Raw genomic sequence first — 17,503 nt, forward strand, 5'->3', positions numbered from 1 at the left:
GACTTATGTTTGATAACAAAAGAAAATTATTCTAGGAATGAAGACCACCTGGCATGCATACGGTTGATGTGCTTTTGATTCCGAAAATATTTAAGTGCTTCATGGTCTGTATATATGACAAAATCTTGAGAGAGTAAGTAGTGTCTCCAAGTGTGAAGAGCCCGAACAACAGCATACAATTCTTGCTCATAAGTGGACCACTTTTCACGTGCTGAGCTTAATTTCTCGCTATAAAAAGCTATTGGCCTTCCACCTTGTGAGAGTACTGCCCCTATGCCCACGCCACTTGCATCACATTGTAATTCAAATGGCTTTGAAAAATCTAGTAACGCCAAGACAGGGGCATTGATGAGTTTTTCCTTGAGTGAATTGAAGCTGAATTCTACATCTTTATCCCATTTGAACCTCCCCTGCTTCATGCAATTAGTGAGTGGCGCTGCAACCGTACTAAAGTCTCGAATAAACCTTCTGTAGAATGACGCCAAACCATGGAAGCTCCGGACTTCTCCAATTGTTTTAGGGATTGGCCATTCTTGGATGGCATTTATCTTGGCCTTGTCAACTTGTATTCCATCGCTGCCCACCACATAACCTAAGAACACCAGCTCATTGGTTAGAAAAGAACATTTCTTCAAGTTGATAAATAACTTATTTTCTCGTAAGGCCATGAATACTTGGTGTAGGTGGTCCAAATGCTCTTCATGGTTTCTGCTGTAAATTAAGATGTCGTCGAAATATACGACAACAAATTTGCCGATAAAAGGCTGAAGGACTTGATTCATTAGTCGCATGAACGTGCTTGGCGCATTTGACAATCCAAAAGGCATCACAAGCCATTCATAGAGCCCATCTCTTGTTTTAAACGCGGTTTTCCACTCATCTCCAAGCCTAACTCGAACTTGATGATATCCACTTCGAAGGTCTATTTTAGAGAAAACAAACGCCCCATGAAGTTGGTCGAGCATGTCATCAAGACGAGGGATGGGAAACCGATAACGCACTATTATTTTATTGATAGCTCGACTATCAATGCACATTCGCATACTCCCATCTTTTTTCGGAACTAACAAGGCAGGAACTGCACAAGGACTCTTACTCTCTCTGATGAGTCCCTTTTGAAGGAGGTCTTTCACTTGTTCAGTCAGCATATCATGCTCCTCTGGACTCATCCGGTAGTGTGGAAGGTTGGGTAAACTAGCCCCTGGTTGCAAATCTATTTGATGTTGTACATCGCGTAATGGTGGTAGTCCTCCCGGTAGATCATCAAGGGCTACATCAGAAAATTCAGACAATAAGCCAAATAACTCTGTTGGTAGTTGGTAAGTTCCATGTTTACTCTCTTTCATTACCACCATAACTATGGTTTGGAGTTCATTGGCTTCTACAATAAATTCTTTCCAATTATGTGAGATTGTGACAGCACAAGTTTTCTTTCTCGTTGAAGTTTCCCATGAGGCTGGTGGGATGAAAATTTTCTTTTTACCCCAAACAAAGGAATAGTTGTTCTGCCTTCCATGGTGAGTAGCGTCAACATCAAACTGCCAGGGTCTGCCTAGTAAAACATGGCATGCATCCATGTCAATGACCTCACATCTTACCGTATCTTCATAACTCTTGCCGATTGAAATAGGGACATGGCATATTTCTGTAACAGAGACAGACGGTCCCTCCTTTATCCACCCCATTTTGTATGGCCGAGGGTGAGGCAGTGTTTGTAGACTAAGATGCTGCACCAGAGTTTTTGAAACAATATTGTCGCAACTACCATTATCAATAATAAGTTTGCACACTTTTCCCAGGACACTGCAATATGCTCTAAAGATATTGTTGCGTTGATTAGGACTTTTATCTTCTGTAGTGTACAAGAGGTGTTGCACAACACAACTCACATGTTCCCCATCTTCCTCAACAATCTCTTCAATGTAACTCTCTTCTTCTCCATCCTCATCTTCTTCGTTTTCCTCTATTAAATTAACAGAACGACGGGATCGGCACTCATTTGAACGGTGACCTGGTTCTCCACACTTAAAGCATTTTCCGGTCATAGGCTTTGCATAAGGATTAGTATTTCGAGTAAGTACCTCATTATTCTGTCTTTGTCGCTGGGCCTTTGGGAATCCCGACTCGGAAGGTGCTACAGGTTGAGTAGAATGGGTACCAGACTGCCTGGTAGTGAAGTTTTGAGCAGGAGAGTTACTTATAGGGCGTGATGTTGCTGTAGCATACGATTTCCTTTGGCTGGATTGAGTCAAGATGTTTTCTGCTTTTATAGCCATGTTGTAAGCTTCATCCACAGACCAGATAGGTGCTAACGTCATTCTCTCTCGGATGTTAAATCTCAGCCCGTTGATGTAACGAGCTGTCTGTTGCTCCGGGGTCTCGGAGAGATTACAACGTGCTCCTAATCGGTAGAATTCTTCAGTATATTCATTGACATTCCGAGATCCTTGAGAATAATTTTGGTACCTCTGAAATAGTTGTTGTTGATAGTCTGGAGGTAAGAACCTTGTTGTCATTAATTTCTTCATCTTCCTCCAAGTGGTAATTACTTGTTTTTCTTGTCTCCTCCTATTATTTTGGGTGACTTCCCACCATGCTGCAGCTCCTCCTCTTAACTTATGGGCCACGTACTTTGCTTGTCGTTCTTCTGGTATATCTAACATGTCAAAGCATTGTTCAACTTCATAACACCAATCTAAAAAAGCTTCAATGTTAAGATTTCCATCGAAGGTGGGTAGATCAATTTTTGGTCGATGATAGTTTTGCCTGCGGGCTGGTACTTGGTCATCTTCATCAGAGTCGCTACTGCTTCTGTAAGCACGAGGGTTAACTTGCGGTTGGTAACCTTGCACATGTTCACCAACTGGTTGATTCCTAGCATGGTTTACTGCTGGAGGAACTCTCTGTCCATCAAGTCTCAAGCTAATATTAGCAAGGATATTATGGATTTCTTGGATACGGTTGCCTTGTGTTTGCAAAGCTGCCCAAAGGGCGTCAACACCACGGTCACCGCCAGTGGGTGAGTTGTTTCCTGCGTTGTTATTATTGCCTTGTGCCATCTTGGGTCGTAACAATAGAGGGGATCAAGTCGCTACCTCGTTGTTGCCTAGGAACTTAAGGCTCTGAATACCAACTGATACAGAACAACAAACAAAAGATAGTTGGAAAGGAAATAGAACACTCTGTAACTCAAACTCATAAGTTTCAAATGATATTCAATCCCCATCACATCAGATAAAACATGCTTAAATAGGATACAAAGGGAAATATGAAAAGCAACTGGAATTAAAAGCTTGAAAATGAATAGACAGAAAATTAATGCAAAATACATGAACCAAGAGTAATTAAAGATATCCCAAGTTCCCAAGTCTGCTTCTAGCCGCCAACCATTGAGCTTTCATGCATGCATGCTTACAATATTTGAATTCCTTATCCATGTTCTCCATCAACTTCCGATTTGGGTCGGGTCAAAGTGGATTCGGGTTCTTCGTAGTTAGACGAAGAGATTGATATATAGTACACACAAAACGGATAATGGGTGAATGAGAAATTGGTTCTCAAAGTTGACCCATTTGAGTTGGAAAAATGGTGGAAAAGCTTTGTAGTAAGATTTTGTCCCACATTGGTTTGGGAGGTGGGTTTGCACCACTATTTATACAAGAGCCTTTCTATCGCTTAGTGAATTGTATAGCATAGAGGCTATCTCTCGCGCGCAGAGGGTGCAAATCAAATCCCAAAATGAGTGCTCTAGTTCTAAACTGTGAATCGTAACACGTTTTATGCTCCTAGCACCTCGTGTTAACTCTTTCCAATTTATCCTTTCGTTCTTATCATTGTTATTATCCCAAAAATATTATTTTAGTAGTAATATTTCTTAAGAAAGCGCACGCTTGATCCTAAGACCTTGTAGCATGCATGAGGTGTCGATGTGATGGGTTTTGAAGTTTTGTTCTTTTGCTTTGAGAATTTGTTGTTTATTGGTGCGATGCACAGATGAGAGAGAGGGAATATACACCTCAGTTATACCATACAATCAATCTACAAGAAGGGGGGGAAAGAAGCCATATATTTGTCTCCTTCCCCACCTAAAAAAAGTTGAGAAAACCTGAGTCACATAGAAAACTAACAGATCAGATGCAAGAGCATCTTTGCCCTGATCTAATTTTCTCATTGCCTCATCATGTTTTGATATACAGTTGGAGGAGATTTTTGATGTTAAAATTATGAGTTAATTTCATTTTTGGTTCTAGATATATAATTGGCAGTTCACTTTTAATCTTTTTTATTATAACATTCACATTTAATCATAATATTATTGTGGCATGACATTTTTGGTCCTCTATTAGAAAAACAATTTTAACAATTTTATTGTAGGAGGACCAAAAATAGTCATGTCACAATAATACTAGGACCAAATGTGAATGTTTTGATAAAAAATAAATAAAAATCACTGTCACCCATAAATTTATAACCAAAAATGGAATTAACTCATTATATATTTATGTTTCTATCTTCGACAAACTTTGATTGGTAAGCCTCCTTGTGGTACAGGAAACGGTCCGTACTGTATGCTATCGTTGTCTCCAATTACTCTCCATCTGCACCAAGAAACGTTTCATTCGTTGTGAGTTTTGTAAATAAAATTTGGATAAATATATATAATATTTGGTGAATATTTGCAGCTGAATTGAAGATGATAATGAAGAGAGCCCAGTCTTATATTGCACATCTATTTCAAGACTTGGAGCATACCAACAAAGGAGATGCAACAATATATATAATGACAGTGAAACGTTCACATGTGATGTCTAGCTTTCAAGAAAACTTTCTTATTTGGGCTTTTTTCTTTGCTACTCTAAAAAAGAAATTTTTATTCCTTAGATACCCTTTCCAGATACTTCATCAGAAATTCTTCTGGGGAGATCAACTATATATCTAACATCATATATAATCGACAATCATATTTGTAGGAGTGTTCGTTGCTTATGGATTCTCAAAGGACCACTCAAACACCCAACTAATATGTGGTCCAGTATGTGTATATATATACATTTTGTATAATTTTCATACAAATACAAATATAATTTTTACCTGTAACTAGTGGTGAGGTGGTGAAGGAGAAGCAGCATCTCAAGCTTGGCAAGCTCATTTCCTGGACAAGAGTGCATTCCATTCCCAAATGGCATGAATGTATTGGGACTAGGTGACGTCTGCAACACATACATACATGATGTGATTGATACATGCTTAGAATGAATATCACTAATATTCACATGAAAAATTGGAGAAAAATGTGGACTACTAATTTAATGCATGTATAGTGCCAAATTCTACTTCATCATCATTTTATTCCTTGATGTAGTGGATATGAGTGATCGTGCACTATTATCCCTTTGAAAGATCGAGAATTCAAAAACTCCTATAATATGAAAAAATTAATATGACCAACACTTTTTTCTTTAACTAGATCCACCTGCTAGTATGATAGGAGTTTTAAAGAGTCTCATACACCTTATAATCCATCTAATTAAAAAATTGTAAGGATGCATGACAAACCTCGAATCGTGATGGGTCGAAGATTTCGGGGTTAGGGAAGAAATCCGGTGAGTGATGAATGGTTCTGAAGAGTGGAAGGACTTTCCAACCTTTGGGTATGAAGTAGCCATCGAATTCCACATCTTCCACTGCTTCTCTGAATGTGAATGACAGAATACTTGCCCTTCTTAGCGTTTCTTGAATCACCTGAATATGCATTTTCACTACATTTTTATTTCATTCACTAATAACTAATTAATATTTCACCATCCTTCAAAAGAAAAATTAATATTTCACCATAATTACTAATAAAAATGTTATTTTCGCCAAAACATGATATTTTTCCTTATAACAAGTGAATGTGTTCACAAATAGAAGAAATATTCACTTTTTGAAAAATTAAAAATTGGAGAAAGGAAAATTGAAAAATTAAAATAAATGTATTTGTCATATGCCAAAGATTCAATATGATTAATTTCAAACTAGATAATTAAAATTGAAATCAATAATAATTGAGAAATCAAGAATAATATTAAGTATTCCATTAAGAGTTAATTAAATATTGGGAAAAGTGTCAAATTGGCCCCCTAAGTAGGGTGGATAGTGCAATTAGGCCCCCTACTGAACAAAGCTCCATTCAAACCCCCTAAACCGGCAAAAAAGTGCAATTGAGTCCTAAATGACTTGTTTATCAGGTTACTACTCCTTGGACTGAAATTAAGTGCAAAACTTTGTAATTTGTATCACATTTGGTCATAATGTGAAATTAATTTGTATTCTATAAATAATTTTAATAATTTTTAATTTTTTTAAACAAAAAAAACCCAAAAAAAAAAAACAAAAAACAAATGTCGGCAATCCTAGCTGGGGACTGCCTGACTTTTTTTTTTCTTTTTTTTTCTTTTTCAAAAACATTATTTAAATAATTTTTTTTTATATTATTAAAAAAGTTTTGTAAAATTATTTTAAATAATTTAAAAATAATTATTTTAAATAATTTTTTTTTAAAAAAAAAACAAAAAATAGAAAATTACATTTTTCGTCTTAGAAAAATGAACACAAAAGAACGAAAAATGCAATGCCAACATATTCGTCCGTGAGTTATACTAAAATTGTAAATTTCGTCCCTAATGTTTTATTAATAAAGGCACAAAAAGTGCAACATCAATTATAACTTAGGAACAAAAAATGCGTATTGCCAACACTTGGGAACGAATTCTACAAATTAATTTGACAGTAGGACCAAATTATTAAACGGCCGGTGACTGTTTTTTAATTTTTTATTTAGGGTTTAGGGTTTAGGGTTTGAAATAAATAAAAATATTTGTTTTGAAAAATAAAATAAAAAATGAAAAGTGTCAAATTAGCCCCCTAAACTAGGTGGATAGTGCAATTTGGCCCCCTAACTGAATTTGACATGATAAACAAGTCATTTAGGACTCAATTGCACTTTTTTGCCGGTTTAGGGGGCTTGAATGGAGCCTTTTTCAGTTAGGGGACCTAATTGCACTATCCATCCGACTTAGGGAGTTAGGGGGCCAATTTGACACTTTTCTCTTAAATATTATTAAACAAGTATAATTATCCTACTGACATTTCATTTTTTTTGAGATAATCCTACTGACATTTCATAAAACCATGTATGGAATTAAATAGCTTGTTCAGAGGGTTTATGCCAGAAATGACTAATTAATTAATTAATAATAATAATAATAATAATAATAATAAATATAAATTTACCCTCATGGTCAACGGCATGCGTCGAGTATCATCCCACGTGAGCCCCTCAGTTCCTTCGACGATTTTGCTACGAATTCCTTCTTGTTCCCTCTGAATTATTAGTAATTAATTATTTATTAAATCTAAATTATTAAAAGGTAATTTAGTAGTGAATTTATACATTAATTACCGTGACATCTTCTAAGACATTAAGGTTGTCATGCAAGTACTTGAGGAGCCACGTAAGAACACTGGCTGTCGTGTCGTGAGCTGCGAATATTACTCCTATAATGTTATCTGCTATTTGTGAATCGCTGAGTCTTTGGTTTTTGCTGTTGATATTACCACTCTCATCGTTGTTGGCTCTCAACAGAGCCCCCAATAAGCCTCCACCATTGTCCTCCTTCTCTCTTCTTTTTTCTATTAGCCTCTTTATTGTTTCGGTTAACTGTTTCCTCGCCTTCAGATTTAATTCATTTAAATTAACAAACTTTGTTAAAAAAGAGTATACATACGTACAAAGACAATTTTGTTAACTGATTAGTAGTTAATATAATTCGATCTTATTATTATAATTAAGTATGTAGATAAAAGAACAAATTGTAATGACTTGTAAAGTAGTTATATATAGAGTTTGATTTTGCGACTACTAAAGACAAAATAGTAACAACCGATGCATGCAAATTGCAAAGGTGTCATCTTTTGATGGCACAAACATTACAAAAGGAAACTAGGATGTTCATTTTCCAAGTCCTGCTATTAATGACTGAAATCAAGAAGAGAAGAAAAATACTACATATATATTCTCCAAAATTTCCTCTCAACTTTTATTTCCTACTCTCAAGTTTTTAATATAGACAACTTTTCTTAGACAAACACTATGGAAATGTCATTTCCATCCATGATTGAAAATATCGCTAGGAGCCCGATGAGTGCCTAGGCGGCGATTAATCGGGGCACGTGTATTTTTTTATTTTTTGAATTTATTTAAAAAAAGTTAAGACTAATAATTATAAATTATTTAATAATTTAATAGTTAATACTACAATATTAAATATTAACATAAAAATATATAAAAAGCTTGAACAATTTAGTCTTGTTTCGCTCAAAACGATGTCATTTCGAGCGAAATAACTCTTTAAAAAACATAATAGCGAATCGACCAACCAGTTAGCCTAGTCGGTGCTTAGGAGGTCTAGTTAGTGCCTAAGAGACCTAAACAGCGCCTAAGCAGCGCTTAGGCAGCCTATTCAGCAGCCTAACTAGACCACTGATTATGGTGATAAGCTAGTCGGCCGGCCAGCGCCTAGGCAGGACTTTTGTAACACTACTCCATACTTGCCACATACCCACATCAGGGAATAGAACTTGAGAGTTGGCATAGTAAAACTCAAAAGAAAAAGAAATGATGTGTTAGGGATTGAGTTGATACCTTCATTGCTTTGTAAAAGGGTGTTCCTATGATGTTCAAAGGCATTGAGTTGTAACCTTTGTCCAACGTTTGGTACAATTGTTTGATACTTTCCACCTCCAACTCCTTTTCACTTCCAAATACAGAAATCATCGCCACCTCAAAAGCATACTAAATCATTCAAAAAAAATTAACACAACGATTAACAGTAATTTTAATCCTAGTCTAAAGTAAATGTGATTATTAAATATAGAGTCCGCATAATACCATTTTCATTTGTTGCAAAGTGTTGATGGAGTTATTATTGCACCAAGAGGGCAGGAAATTGAGAAGAATTTGCTCGATTTGGGGGACCAATGGGCGGATGGCCGCGGGCGAGAAAGATGTGAGAATCAATTTCTTGAGGTTGGAATGGTAAGAGCCCTGGTGGAAGAAGAGAGCCTGTGGTCCAATCATCTTCTCTTTGCTTGGTGGATATGTTGGCTTGAAAAGCTCAGCCTGGCTCACCAATATTGTCTTTGCTGCTTTAGGACTCGAGATCATCACGCATGGACAACCTAGTATGTGAGTCTTGAAAATGTTCCCATACCTAGGCAACCAATTCAACAAGTCACAACAGCAACCACAATAATAACAACAATTTTAGGATGCAAGAGCATCCTCACCAATTAAATTTTTTTTAATGTTTTTTAGCATACTATGTAGGATCAGATAGAGAGAGGAAAAAAAAATCATAATGGGCACTTACAAGATGGATCGGGTCAAAAAACCAGACCCAGACTCTCTTGGAATCTTAAATAGGTCAATAATTATATTTACGTGAAAAAAATTGATACAAAACTCCATCCCATTTGTCGAGAAATTCACCTTTATTTATGTTTTTTTTCTTTTGAAAAAATCATCTTAAAATCCACAATTATAAATACTCTAATGTTGTATATTTTGAAAAGTTGTACCTTATACTTAAAAAGTTATACTTTTCTTTTAACACAACGTGCAGAATTACAAAATATATAACACTATAAATTAACAAAACAATCATAAATTCTTAATAAACCAAAAAATTATTAAAAACATTAAATAATCAATCTTTTTTTTTTTTTTTTGTGTCTAGCACATCGACATTTACACTCAAAATGACTAATTTAGCTGAGTCTCTATTCCTGAACCCTTGAAAAAGTATAATTATATAATATAATGCATACATGAACGTATATAGTGATCGAAACAGAAAACATATACATATGTGTACCGTTTGAGTCTATTGGAGAAGAAGGAATTGGGATTTTCAGTGTAGAACTTGAGTGTTTCTCCGAGGTAAGGCCAACCCATGGAGCCGGGTGGCAAACGCCGCCGTCCTTGTTCGCGTTTACCGGATAATGGAGCACGGCGGCCGCTCCATTGCAAGGAGAGGCCGAAGAGAAGGCCGGCGAGCAGAAGCAGCACGGCGGAGAGCGGCGGCGGAAGAAGGGCGTATGTCGGCTGCGAGAGGAGGAGGTTCTGCATGGTTCGTTGTGGAAGTAGCGGCGAAGAAAAAAGAAAGGTGTAGAGAAGAAAGAAATTAAAAGATCATAAATATGATGCCAGATGGTGCGTGCTTGACGATGGATGACAATATATGGAATACAACGTTAATGTCGTGTGGTACATTATTTATACACGGTGGGGTGGGCCCACCAGGGACACATGTCCCAACCATATTGCTCCACCTCCACCCAACTTTTGCTTGCTGTGGTAGCTGGTAAAACTTGACCCGCCTTTAAGTGTTGATGATGATATCAAATTCACCTAAAGAGATTATGAATAATAAGAGATTTGTTTTTCCTTTTTTTGGAAAGATTTTTGCATACTATAATAGAATGTTGAATATGTGTACATAGTTTTATACGTCATTCTTCTATTTATAGTATGTATTATTAATCATTGTATATATGATTCTTGGCAAAGATGTTTAGCAAGTGGTTGAAATATGCATGCATTTTACTACCCTAGAATAATGAATGTGTGTGGTTTTATACGTTTCTCTTCTATTTATAACATGGGTTATTGGTCTTTGCATGATCCTTGGTAAAGAGTTTACCAAGTGGTTGGAAATTGGAATATGTCTTTCACTACCTCCATGTGATTGCTAGAGATGTTAGTAGGATGATATTGAGATTTTGATAATGTTCTTCAATAGATTCCATTTGGTTCGCTGAAAAATATTTAAAGAGAAATGAGATTGAAATTCGATAGAAAATAAATTTCAGGAAAATGGATTCTATGTTTGGTTGGTGAAACAGAAATAACTGGAATATAGATTCCATTGTTTGGTTGGATTTAGAATTGTAAAGAATAATAAGTATAAAGACAATTATACCCCTACACAATCTTCTAATATAAAAAAGCCGTAGCAAATGCAGTAAATGTAGTAAGGCTGATTTCCCGCTCAGTGCAGAACGTCGCCGTTTAGGGTTATGTTAGGATTAGTATTTTAGGCGCCTCAGTCCGCTTCTTATGTAGGTTAAATAGAAAACGGCGCACAATAATTACTATAAATATTTATTGTTAAGAGGAGTCATGCGTGAATTAAACAACCGAAATATGTTTAGGGAATCGAATCGGCTCAAACGATTCGTGAATCGATACACAACTTCCGGGAATGAAAAAAAATTACAGGTATATATACAACACAAGCTTTTTGATCTGGATTACATTTGACATATTGAACGCATTGAGATTGAAACAGTCTCAAAGCTTGCATTCTACTATGGGTATGTACTCTGTGGCCACCGAGTTGTCTACCTTCAAAAAGACAAGTGCAATCAAGGCAAGGGTGATACGTACGTATTTGGTTCCATTACGGAAAGGATCCAGTGAAATAAAAAGCAAGGAGATCGTATTTCATGACTCAGAGGTAAGTTTGTTTAATTCCTAACCTTTCAGTACTATAATATTTGAAGTTTAGGGTACACAGTGCACTACAATCTAATTTTGTTTTTATATCAACAGGGCACTGTCATACATGCTACTATACCAAAATCTCTTTTAGACAAATTCATTAACAGTTTTGAGGAATGCAAAGTGTATGCTGTGAAAAATTTCTTTGTGGTCTCTAATTATTTGTTCTACAAGACCAGTTTGCATGAATATATGATGCAGTTCAACCATGACACAATTTGGAAAGAAATCAGGTCAGACAATATCCCTTGGCACATGTACAGACTGAAGTCCTCTCCTTCTCTGAGAGGTAACCCATCTTTAAATGAGAAGGAGCTTATTGGTAAGCTTTTTAAACTGTTTAAATTACTTGGTTATTCTATTAGTATTTAAAAATAGGTCAACTACTGTACGCATTTGAACTGTATTAACAATTTTTTTGTGATTTAACTATAATCTAAAATAGACATTATTGGTCGAGTGGTTGAAATTCATGCACCGCAACAAAAGACCTTTGGTGGTCATAATGCCAAACTGATTGACTTTGTTTTGGAGGATTCACTGTAAGTATAAAACTATCCTAAGCCTAGACTGTAATTATGCACTCACAATTTTATATCCATTTTTATATTGCATATTTAAATCTGTTGTAGGGGAAATAGGATAAGTTGTACCTTTTGGGATGATTATGTGCCTAAAATTGAGGCATACTATCAATCTGAATTGACTGATCCTGTTGTAGTGCTGATCCAGTTCTGTAGGATAAAGTATGGTGTTAGAGGTTAGTTGCATTTTAAACTTAGAAAGTATATTACAAACAGCAAAAGAAATGCATACTATAATGACTGTGTTTTGGTCTGCAGACGGTGATGTCAAAATTTGCTCCGCATATGATGTTACACAAGCTCTGTTTGACCTGGATAGTCAGGAATTTAAAACATTTAGAGAAAGGTATATCTTATTTTATAAATTACAGTTACTATTACTAATATTACAATACAGTTTGAATATGTAATATGACACTGCTACCAACTTGAGATGCAGTCTTAGAGACCCTGAGTATCAAACACCCATGCGAAGCATAGCTTCATTGTCAAGTCTCAGTTACAACAACACTTTTGATGAGTCCACAAGTCATGGCATGGATCTGGTCACAATAACTGAACTATATGGCATGGATAAGGTAAGTAAATAACAATAAGTACAACTGTATGTTTTCCTTTCTATATATACTGATTGTGAAATAATATATTTTGTAAATGCAGATTGGTGAATTTTGGGTGGCTGCTAAGATTAATGGGATCGAGACTCCCAATGATTGGTTCTATCTCTCATGTCCGCGTAAGGGTTGTAATAAAAAATTAAAGGTGTCTGAAGGTGTGTTAAAATGTTTCAAATGTAATACTACATGGGAGGATGGGGTTCTAAGGTTTAAAGTTAAGTTAAGAGTTGTTGACATGAAGGGTAATGCTTCTTTCATGCTTTGGGATCGGGAATGCTTTGAGCTTATAGGTATTGCAGCAAGTGACCTACATGAGTTGCATAAGGATGTAAGTATTATTATCGATGTACACATTTTCCTTCTTATATCTTGAAAAAAAAGTAATATACTTACCTCTTAGTATACTCTTCCTTTGCAGACAACTAAGCCTCCGAAGCAGATACAAGACTTAGTGAATAGGTGTATGCTTTTCAGAATTTCAGCAAAGACGGAGCATATTTCAAAACTTGATAGTGCATTTCCTGTTTTCAAAATTAACACTGACCAACAACTGCTAAAACAACACTGTCCTGAAATTCTTGGCATTCCAGAAGAAGAGGTGAACACAAAAATGCTAAGTCTAGAAGATGATGAAATCCGTGAGGTAAAGTTACATTACTCTATATAAATTCTAAACTAAAGTTTGCCTCTAAAATAGCTAGCTAATATTTATAACACCATGCATCATAGGGATTTCTGAGTGATGAGGCAGATAGCCCCATTGCAACTCTTCCACCTTTCAGTGGTGAAGCAGCTGATGGGTCTGTGAAGAGGTCTTTGATCGATGAGTTCTCCTCAACTCAAGGGTGCAAGAAGGTTAAGCAGCATAGGGTCAAAGTAGAGAAGATAGACTGATTTGTTGTTTGACTTAATCATTATGAAACAAAAAATGTACTGCCTATGGATGGTAGACTGTTTTGTTTTGGACTCTTGGTTTTTTTGATGGACTTTTGAATGATGGATGATATGGTCATTTTACAGTACACAGTGCAGTTTGCACTGTGCTACTGTTTTCGGATTGTTTCAAATTGTCATATGTGCAAAAAATTTTAAATCTGTGCAATGTAGGCCTTTTGTTTTGTTCCTTTCTTTCAGGTTTCGTTATATTAGAAGCTAAGGATGGTCCAATGACCGGCAGCACTTTCAATAGCGGAGCACAAAAGGAGAAGGCCTACTATAACAGGGCACACAAGGAATCACAGCCAGTAATGAAGCACAAAAGGATTACATGTAAATACTTTAGCTTTGCAGGCTCAGGAAATGTAATTGATGAAATGAATGTTGCATTACTTTAGTACTATAACTTATATAAAGTGTTAATTCTTAGTTCTTACACTACTGTAACAAAACCTATTACCTATTAGTGCTTTAACTAACTTAAAGAAAGGTCTACAAATTTGTTATTTTCTTTCATGTATTTCCAAAGTTGTTTAAGTGTATAAATGATTATTTAAATACATCACAGTCCCAATAAATACATCACAGCCCCATTATGACTACTTAGTTTAGGAATTATAAAGTATATCCTTGATAACTTATATCTGGACATGATTCAAATACACTCTTACTGTTTTAAAAAGCCACTGGAAATGACTAACTGTCAAATCTCTTTATAAATATTTTCATCCTCTCAAATACAGTGAACATACTGCATTCACTGAGGTAAAAACATATAAACATAAACTTTGGCTTGGCATATAAGTTCTCAGAATTGTCAATTCAGATGAGAATGAAACATTCAAAACTGAATGTATACCAGACTACTCTCAAAGTAATAAAAAAAAATATATTATATTTCTTAAAAGAATTCACATGACATATATTTCTTAATAAATATATTATATTTCTCATGTGACCTAAAATAATCAGAATGTAAATGCTTGGAGTTAGTACCCAGAACACGTAATTTACTATCAAATAATAGGAATATTAAGATAAGGTATTACATAAAGATAGCATATTACTTAAAAAGATAGGAGTTACTTTCTAATAATAAGAAAAAAAAAGATAGGATATTACTTAAAGATAGCATATTACTTAAAAAGATAGGAGTTACTCTCAAATAATAAGAAAAAAAGATAGGAAATTACTTAAATGAATTCACATGTCATTCATGTAAAAATCAAGAACCCAGTCTTACTTAAATGAATTCACATTACATCACATATATTCTGCAAAATACTGTAACACCCCAGTTTTCACATCTTGGATTTATTACAAAATCCTAATAATACAATACATTGCGGAAGCGTCTAACCAGCAGAAAACTGGGTGCTACCGCCACACCTAGAGTGAATTCTGTCACCTCTTTGACAAACTCCACTCTAAGTGCACAGGCTAAACTTACAACATTAACAACAATCCTTGTCTACATCAAAGAGTAGACCTCAACCTGTACTTCCCTTCTATTCCGAGCTCAGCGGCTACAGGGGCCCACACTAATCTGCAACTGATAAGAAACACATTGAAGTGTAGTTAGCGCGACGGCTAAGTAAGGAAATCCGATGTCACTCAAAAGTAGACAAAGGTTTGAAAACATAATCATTTGGAAAATAGTATATCGTTCAGTGAATCAAAATCCACTCGTCTCGTAAGACAAAATCATTTCTTTCTCAAAGACGTTACAGAGTAACTCTTTACTCATTTTTAAAACTTCCTTAGTTTCATATAGTAAGAGTGAGGCCTACAACCTCGGGCCATGGCACTCCATCCCTCCCGTAGGTTCCTCCCTTATCCCAACCCCGGGCTGTGGCACTCAAGCCTTCCCGTGGGCACCTCTCCTTATCCCAACATGACGACATAACGGCGAATAGACTTCGCTCTAACAATATAATATAACGACCACTGGGCAAGGGCACTTAAAGCCACCCGTGGGTCAATCAAGGTCCTCCTCACTTACTTTAGAAACTACGGTTTTGAAAACATGATTCTTCCTTCAATTTTTCTTACTCAAATCATTTCTTTTGGACATATTTCACCAATGAGTCCAATATTTGAAATCGGCTACCTCTTTAGCCCCTGAAGGATTTTCAAACATCATTTTCTCAAACAATAAGGTTTTGACAACCTTTATATCAAAATAGCATACGTTTTTCAACGTAAGTTTTCATAAACATTTTTGGATACACTTCATATGTTCATCTCACACTTAAAATCAACCAACATCCTTAACTATCGTCCTCAACAACTTCCACTATGATCAACACCATTAGATCATAACTTGAGGATATCGTACATCCAAATATATATAAATTCTAATAGGTAAGGTCATTGCCTAACCATAACCCAAAAACATCCAACAACTACTTTCTCAAGATTCACCATATACAACCTTTATCTCAACATTTCCATATGACAATTTCCTCAATACACATCATAATAATATCTTTACCTAACTTTATCACCATTAACTCACTAACTACCTCACAATTATCATTAACACATCCATAATCATACTAAGCATAATTCAGAAAATTCAGCTTGGCGCAGTCCGAAAGATTGAGCCGGTAAAAATAGTTCCCGAACTCTTTTTCACTTGAAATTTTTATGGTAGAATCCCAACTTATAGTACTTGATGTCCATAAAAAGTTTTGGTCATTTTGGTCCGCGAATAAACACAGAAAATTCCATCTTTGCCCTTGGCAGTGTGCTGTCCGGAATTTTTCTCTCTCTGGACCAGTTTTGGGAAAAATTCCGAAAATCATACTTATACTACTCCGATCATTATGAAATTTTATATGCGGGTTCTACACTTATAGAACTACATGTCTAAAAAAAATAGGATCAAAATACCTTACCAATTTTTCCCAATAAATCTCGGAAGTTACTGCCAGAATCTATCCTGATTTCTTTTCACTATATTCACAAGTATAAGCCTATATGGACATAAATACAACATATACAAGCATATCCAAGCTATGAACATGTATACAAAAATATTCCCAAAGCTCCAAAACACCATGTTTCAACCAAATAATCAATTATCCAAATTCAAGTGACTAATTCCAACTTAAGGGAATTCCTTACCTCCCAAGTAGCTTTTAAAACCGTAGAAAGTGTTGTGATCCTCCCCTCCAAATTTCCACCAAAGATCCTAAATAATTCTCACCATAACAACAATATTTCCAAGAATTCTTAGCTTACAATAAGTTCTGGAAAGAATTCTAATCCTTTAAACCGAATAAAATCCAAAGTCTTACCTAGGATGGAAGAACTTGGTGAAGAACTTGGCTATGGAGTTCTTGAACAAAGAATGAAGATGAAGATGAGATCTATTTTCTCTCTCCTTTCCCTTAATATTTTCGGCCAAAGGGGGTGAATGCAAGACTTGGAGCTCAATCCTCATGGCTAGCTTATCCTACACTCCTCCCCTTTAATTAATTAATTATTACCATGTGGTGAAAAGGGATGCCACTTGTCACAATCCTATGGTGGCTCTTGAAGAAAAATATCTATTTGCCAGTTTGGGGTTAAATCAGATAAAAGTTCGGAAGAATATGACTCAATTCGGGAAAATTTCGATACCAAAATTATTCTAAAAATAATCCCGTCATTAATCACTAAACTTGGGAATTTTTCGGTATCTCGCGAAATATAGTCACGAAGTCCGTAGCAAATTTCACTCTTACAGTTCGTCTAATTTTTCCACTGAACTGAGT

General features: G+C 35.6%; 3 protein-coding genes and 1 long non-coding RNA gene across 4 annotated transcripts; 1 reads left to right on the forward strand and 3 right to left on the reverse strand.

Moving 5' to 3' along the window:
* Nucleotides 1-26: 26 nt before the first annotated feature.
* LOC116024113 lies at nt 27-3,059 on the reverse strand. Its single transcript, XM_031265016.1, has one exon. The coding sequence runs from the start codon at nt 3,057-3,059 to the stop codon at nt 27-29; it is 3,033 nt and encodes a 1,010-aa protein (XP_031120876.1).
* A 1,347-nt stretch (nt 3,060-4,406) lies between these two features.
* Nucleotides 4,407-10,284, reverse strand: LOC116024854 (abscisic acid 8'-hydroxylase 2-like). Its single transcript, XM_031265865.1, has 8 exons — nt 9,918-10,284; nt 8,933-9,254; nt 8,687-8,836; nt 7,445-7,714; nt 7,276-7,365; nt 5,557-5,742; nt 5,092-5,210; nt 4,407-4,598 (listed from the first exon to the last, which is right to left on the reverse strand). Exons 1-8 carry the CDS (start codon nt 10,169-10,171, stop codon nt 4,508-4,510), a joined length of 1,482 nt encoding a protein of 493 aa, XP_031121725.1. The 5' UTR covers nt 10,172-10,284; the 3' UTR covers nt 4,407-4,507.
* Nucleotides 10,285-11,414: 1,130 nt separating this feature from the next.
* LOC116024114 (replication protein A 70 kDa DNA-binding subunit-like) lies at nt 11,415-13,700 on the forward strand. The gene is made up of 9 exons (XM_031265017.1): nt 11,415-11,561; nt 11,657-11,927; nt 12,051-12,147; nt 12,238-12,365; nt 12,448-12,535; nt 12,629-12,767; nt 12,850-13,134; nt 13,225-13,449; nt 13,536-13,700. The coding sequence occupies exons 1-9, from the start codon at nt 11,415-11,417 to the stop codon at nt 13,698-13,700; spliced, it is 1,545 nt and encodes a 514-aa protein (XP_031120877.1).
* A 1,546-nt stretch (nt 13,701-15,246) lies between these two features.
* On the reverse strand, nt 15,247-17,147 carry LOC116024779. Its single transcript, XR_004099526.1, has 3 exons — nt 17,045-17,147; nt 16,872-16,938; nt 15,247-15,294 (listed from the first exon to the last, which is right to left on the reverse strand). It is a non-coding gene; the product is annotated as an uncharacterized LOC116024779 (long non-coding RNA).
* Between the last annotated feature and the right edge of the window lie 356 nt (nt 17,148-17,503).

Source organism: Ipomoea triloba, chromosome 7 (assembly GCF_003576645.1).
Source record: "Ipomoea triloba cultivar NCNSP0323 chromosome 7, ASM357664v1".
NCBI lineage: Eukaryota > Viridiplantae > Streptophyta > Magnoliopsida > Solanales > Convolvulaceae > Ipomoea > Ipomoea triloba.

Coding starts and splice junctions, on each gene's coding strand:
- LOC116024854 (XM_031265865.1), bottom strand. CDS start 10,171: ATGCAGAACCTCCTCCTCTCGCAGCCGACATACGCCCTTCTTCCGCCG. Junction 7,366..7,444: donor ATGTCTTAGAAGATGTCACG/GTAATTAATGTA, acceptor CTAATAATTCAG/AGGGAACAAGAAGGAATTCG. Junction 5,211..5,556: donor TCGACCCATCACGATTCGAG/GTTTGTCATGCA, acceptor TATGTGTTGCAG/ACGTCACCTAGTCCCAATAC.
- LOC116024113 (XM_031265016.1), bottom strand. CDS start 3,059: ATGGCACAAGGCAATAATAACAACGCAGGAAACAACTCACCCACTGGC.
- LOC116024114 (XM_031265017.1), top strand. CDS start 11,415: ATGGGTATGTACTCTGTGGCCACCGAGTTGTCTACCTTCAAAAAGACA. Junction 11,928..12,050: donor AAATGAGAAGGAGCTTATTG/GTAAGCTTTTTA, acceptor AATCTAAAATAG/ACATTATTGGTCGAGTGGTT. Junction 13,135..13,224: donor TACATGAGTTGCATAAGGAT/GTAAGTATTATT, acceptor CTTCCTTTGCAG/ACAACTAAGCCTCCGAAGCA.